The sequence below is a fragment of the Rhinopithecus bieti genome, unplaced genomic scaffold (genome assembly GCF_001698545.2).
Source record: "Rhinopithecus bieti isolate Rb0 unplaced genomic scaffold, ASM169854v2 scaffold_15368, whole genome shotgun sequence".
Classification (NCBI taxonomy): domain Eukaryota; kingdom Metazoa; phylum Chordata; class Mammalia; order Primates; family Cercopithecidae; genus Rhinopithecus; species Rhinopithecus bieti.
Window position 1 is genome coordinate 35,273 of NW_016808463.1, and position 6,058 is coordinate 41,330.

The window sequence follows — 6,058 nt, forward strand, 5'->3', positions numbered from 1 at the left end:
AATCTCCAGCTTCTGGGCTCAAGCGATCCTCCCGCTTCAACCTCCTGAGTAGCTGGGACTACAGGTGCATGCCACAATGCACAGCTAAGTATTTTTGTAGATATAGTGTCTTGCTATGCTGCTCAGGCTGGTCTTGAACTCCTGCCTTGGCCTCCCAAAGTACTGAGACTACAGGGAAGAGCCACCATGTCCAGCCAATGGTGATTTTGATGACAAGTTTCTTTCAATCCTGTCATTGTATTTTAGGATTTTTTTAATATGATGAGGTTAGAAAAATAAAGACAACTATATTAAGTACTGTGGTAGAGTTTGGGGTTAAAATAAGATTATCCTTGGTAAGTATCCCTTCACTGCTTCTATATAGAAAGTACATATAGTCTGCCATCTGGCTTATACAATAGGTCTTTTTGGCACTGGACACTCAACTATTGTCTGGTAAGATTAGGAGGAGAAGAAATTCCTAATTGGAATCTATCAGTAGACAAAACAAAGTCTGGCCTGGAAGTGAGTTGTCCCTTTCAGGAATAAAAATAGCAGGCTGACCTGAAGGAAGTGTCCTGGGGAATCAGTGACATTCTCAGGGAGAAACTCAGAGCCCATATGGCTGGGCTATTGTTAAACTAGAAATTGTTAGGTGCTTTCTGTTTATTCTTAAAATGACAAAAGAAAACCTCAAGAGTCAAATATAAAAAGGCTTCTAAGTGTCTGCAGTTGATGAGTCAATAAAGGTTTTACTGTAATTCAGTGAATTAATTACTCATTAAATCTTAGCCCTTTTTTACAATTGGCAGAAAAATCTACTCAATTTTAACTATTTAAAAGGTCTACTTTTACTCAGGACTTAAAATGAGTTCAGTTTACTCACAACACACACCTGTTGCTCTGTCTACAAAGTAATAGATGGCAACACATTGGTATGTGACGTGGAACTCTGAATCCCTTGTCATCTCACCCGTCCTGCTCACCTGACTTCATGCCCTGGCCTCTCCTTGGTTTATAAATTCTCTGCTCATATCCACCCTCCACTTTCGTTGACGGGGTCTTCCAGAGAAGCCACTATACTGACTACCCCTAAAGGTTTGACCTTAAATCATTGGTGTTTTCAGAATAGCTCATCTCTCCAGATATATATTTCTCTCCAGAAAGTTGCATAAATGAGTGGAATCTAAATATGGTTATCGAAAAGATTGAGTTAATATTTTCAAATATCTTAGAACAGAGACTGATCTTAGTCAATATGCAACAAATTCCAATGTTATCATTTTTAGTATCATCGTCATCATTATTATCCAGATAAAGAGCAGAATCTTTGGGATTATCCAGTTCTCTTTATTTTTTACCCTGGGTTTCTCAAAGCACTCTTTTCATTGCCTAGGTGGATTTATTAACTTGGTAGCGTGCTCAGGCAAGGCTAACATCTATTATCCTGCCAGAGGAGGCTGCTTGTTCTAGTAATTGGGAACTGATTGACAATCTCTTGTGAGCTGGTTGGCGCGACGCCTCCCTTTCCTCCTCAGAACTGATCCTATGTATATTAAATGAAAAAAAAGAGCAATTGTCTGGTCTTGCAAAGCTAAGAGCAATTCATTGACCCAGGACTTGGTCTTCTCTGAGCCTCTAGGAGAAACAGTCGCTTCCCTGCCTTTGTGTGCCTCAACATTGGGCTCATTCTTCCCCTCTGCCAGAACTCTTAGTCATCAATGTTGCTGCATTTTACCTTGCTAACTTATACTTGGCCATTTTATGAGCAGAAAGCCACTTCCCTTCTTTCACTTTCATGACATTCAGACTTAACGTTTTCTGTTTTCTTTCTTGCCCCAAAACAACTATCAAGTTTTGCTTTCTAAGAAAGTTGAAATGAAAAGAAAAAAAATCTGAAGTCATGTAAATTACAGATAAAAATAGCATGGCTCCTTTGCCTTTCTTTTACTTCCTTTAATTTGTGTTATTTTGTCATGAACTAGAATGTAATGCAGAAGCAGCAAGACAAACCTTGCCCAGTAAACCACTATGTAAAAATAAGATACAAAATTTTAAAATAAAAAAATTACAAATAAGTCAAGTAAGGAAGACTCTTTCTCCCTGACAGCAAAGTCCGGGTCTAACTTCCCTGCACTGTCAGAGTGAGTCAGAGATAGAGGAGGAAAGAACTCTTAGATAGAATTGTGATGACTGGATGAGCAGCTGAAGACCACTAGTTTCTGTAATATAAGCTTCTAATGAAAGACAACACCATCACTGATCCCCTGTGCCCACCTGAGAAACACTGAGGATAAGAAATGTTCAATAGCTTACGTAAAAGAACTGAACAATAAAAACCATATCAGGATTCCAAGCTGGGATACTGACAGCCAGAAGAGCACTATTGACTTCAGTCAGCAAATAGTGGAAAATTATTTGACTAATGAAGGTAAAACGATTACAATTGGGTAATCCTTCCACCTTCCTTAGACAAAAGAAACCCTTGCTATCAGTATCTGACGGCTGTCAAAACTTTTGACACCTGGACACATGGGTCAGGAGAAAAGGAGATCGTCCCTGAGAGCTAGGGTCCTTCAGACAAACACTCTAGGGACACCGGCAAGGGTCTTGGAGGGTTAATTGTTTTGCTCACAAAGTAACCACTCCTCTCTTACCAAAAGAGTTCTGAAGTTATCAGGATGTTGTGAGACTGCTCCCTGGGAGTGAGTCTGGAAGAGTTTGGGTTGAGAGTACTTGTTACTCTAGAGGAAAAGGTATTACTAGATGTGATAAATACCTTGTGAGTGAGGAGATGCTGGGAAAGTAAAATATCTGAGAATTAGAATCTCCACATCTATATGCACCTGTAAAGAATCAGGATTCCAGCTGTGATATTGACACAGACAGGGGAGCACTATTGACCTCAGTAAGCAAATGATGGAAAGAAAAGGCAGTGTCTATATTAATCCTCACCTGTGGTCCCAGTGAAGTGTAACCACATGGACCTGCATGAATGTTTTCTAGAAGGAAGAAAAATATTAGAGAAGCTCATTCGTTAATCATCATCATCCTCTGTTGTAAATAAAACAGCAAACAAAACCGCGTTTTTGGCTCACATCTGTAATTCCAACTACTTGGGAGGCTGAGGCAGGAGGCCTCAGTTTCAGGCCAGAAGTTTGCAACCAGCCTGAACAACATAGTGGGACCTCATCTCTAACAACAACAACAACAACAACAAAAAATCAGCCAGACATTATGGTGCACACCTGTAGTCCCAGCTACTCAGAAGGCTGAGGCACGGAGATTGCTTGAGCCTAGGAGTTAAAGGCTGCAGTGACCTCTGATCATGCCACTACACTCCAACCTGGGTGACAGATTAAGACCTCATCACTAATATCTCTAAAAACCAAACAAACAAACAACAGCAAAATCCTGTTCTTGGTTCTAAAGAGCTTATTTGCTGCAGATAATCTTGTATATCCTAAAGCAAATATAGAAACCCATAGGGCCTGACTTCCTATGTAAAGTAAGGAGGGTAAAAATGGAGGTTAAGGTTAAGGGTTAAAATTTTGTTTCTAGAACAGAGAAAAGGATTTTTTCATATATATATGAACATATATATACAAATATATATTATATACACATATATTATATATACATGTATTCCGTATATAATGTGTATATATAAATATATAATATATAAAGTTAGTGTAGCGTGAGTGTATCTGATTATTTACATACATATAGTATATACACTTATTACTTCAGTACCAAAACGTTTTTCATTTGATTAAGCATTCATTTGTACTGACACAGCTGAAGTTTACTCGAGTTTAGCTGAAGTCTAATGCAAAATTGATAGATTGTTGTTATCCTCTTAAGGTCATAGGGAGAATACACAAATGAAAACAAAAAAAGAAAGTGAAAGTACAGAGAAACATTCAGAAAATGAAAACCATTTGTTTCCTATTAAAAGCCATGCATACAAGGAATGTCTTCAGAAAACCTAGGGTCCAAGGTTAAGCCATATCCAGCTCAGTAAAGCCAGCAGCACCCTCATTTCCCAATGGCCCTCCTGTTCCCTCTACTGGCAGCCCTAGTGATGACCAGCTATAGTCCTGTTGGATCTCTGGGCTGTGATCTGCCTCAGAACCATGGCCTACTTAGCAGGAACACCTTGGTGCTTCTGCACCAAATGAGGAGAATCTCCCCTTTCTTGTGTCTCAAGGACAGAAGAGACTTCAGGTTCCCCCAGGAGATGGTAGAAGGGAGCCAGTTGCAGAAGGCCCAGGTCATGTCTGTCCTCCATGAGATGCTACAGCAGATCTTCAACCTCTTCCACACAGAGCGCTCCTCTGCTGCCTGGAACACGACCCTCCTAGACCATCTCCACACTGGACTTCATCGGCAACTAGAACACCTGGAGACCTGCTTGGTGCAGATAATGCGAGAAGGGGAATCTGCTGGGGCAATTAGGAGCCCTGCACTGACCTTGAGGAGGTACTTCCAGGGAATCCGTGTCTACCTGAAGGAGAAGAAATACAGCGACTGTGCCTGGGAAGTTGTCAGAATGGAAATCATGAAATCCTTGTTCTTATCAACAAACATGCAAGAAAGACTGAGAAGTAAAGATGGAGACCTGGGGTCATCTTGAAATGATTCTCATTGATTAATTTGCCATATAGCACTTGCACATGTGACTCCGGTCATTTCAAAAGACTCTTATTTCTGATTTAATCACAGAATTGATTGAATTAATTCTGCAAATACTTTGTCAATATATTAAGCTAGTATATGTTAAAAAGACTTAGGTTTTGGGGCATCAGTCCCTAAGATGTTATTTATTTTTACTCATTTATTTATTTATTCTTACATTTTATCATATTTATAATATTTACATTCTTATATAACAAATGTTTGCCTTTACATTGTATTAAGATTACAAAACATGTTCAGCTTTCCATTTGGTTAAATATTGTATTTTGTTATTTATTAAATTATTTTCAATCAAAACTTCTTGAAGTTATTTATTCTAAAACCAAAATTCAAGCACTAGTTTTCTGATCCAAATCAAGGAATGGATGGTAATATATACTTACCTATTCATTCATTCCATTTACATAATATGTATAAAGTGAGTATCAAAGTGGCATATTTTGGAATTGATGTCAAGCAAAGCAGGTGTACTCACTGCATGACTCTATCAAAAGATCTCGTGCAACCAATAAATATATACACTTACTATGTACCCACAAAAATTTAAAAAGTTATTTTAAAAAAGAAATACAGGTGAATAAAGACAGTTTCTTTCTGTGTTGAATAGTTTTCATTCTTACAGGAAAAGAAACAGTAAAGCTGTACCAATTTCACCATATGAAACACTACAAAGATAAGGAAAAGAAAATGATGTTCTCATACTAGAAGCTTTAGGTGCAAATGATGATGAGAAAGAACAATATTAGATGTCCTTTCTAAGGTGCCTGGGAGATATGAAATTGCAGAAATCTTATTGACAGTTGGGAATATGGGTCTAGAGTGAACAACGAATGCATGGGCAAAGGTATTAATTTAAGATTCTTTATTGCATGTCTGGTAACAAGGACATAGGAATGAATGTAGTCACTTATAAACAGAGGGGACAATGAGATGAGGACATAACCTTGTCCTGCAGACCCTCAGCATTCAAAGGTAGTGCAGAGAAGGAGAATATGTAAAGGAGACTGAGGTAAAGTAGCCAGTGCAGTTAGAAAGAGAAATTGGAAGGAATGAGGGAGAGTCTAATGAGGGGAAGACAATGGTGCTTTCAGGGAAGGTGAGGGCTGAACTGTCCTCGTGAACCTGGAAACAGACTCCATTGATGACCTTAGGAGGATCTGGGTTAGTAGAATGAATGAGATAGAAACACGATTGGCGTAAGTTGAAGAGGAAACACAAAAAGAGAAATTAAGAACACTGTGTTTAGAAAATTATTTGGGGAAGTTTGTCAAGTGGAAAAAGAAAGTAAGGTGGCATCTAGAGAAGAACGTGGATTAAAGTTTTCTGTTTTTTTTTTTTTCATGTTTTTTGAAATATGTTTTTAAAGAACTGTTTTCAGAGG

The 6,058-nt window shown here is 38.4% G+C and overlaps 1 protein-coding gene across 1 annotated transcript; it reads left to right on the top strand.

The window, feature by feature from the left end:
- The first annotated feature begins 3,703 nt into the window (after positions 1-3,703).
- LOC108538561 (interferon omega-1) lies at positions 3,704-4,962 on the top strand. The gene has a single exon (XM_017886725.1). It carries the CDS (start codon positions 4,028-4,030, stop codon positions 4,613-4,615), a length of 588 nt encoding a protein of 195 aa, XP_017742214.1. The 5' UTR covers positions 3,704-4,027; the 3' UTR covers positions 4,616-4,962.
- Positions 4,963-6,058: the final 1,096 nt, after the last annotated feature.

Bases quoted from the DNA above. Each gene is read 5' to 3' on its own strand.
- LOC108538561 (XM_017886725.1), top strand. From the start codon at position 4,028: ATGGCCCTCCTGTTCCCTCTACTGGCAGCCCTAGTGATGACCAGCTAT.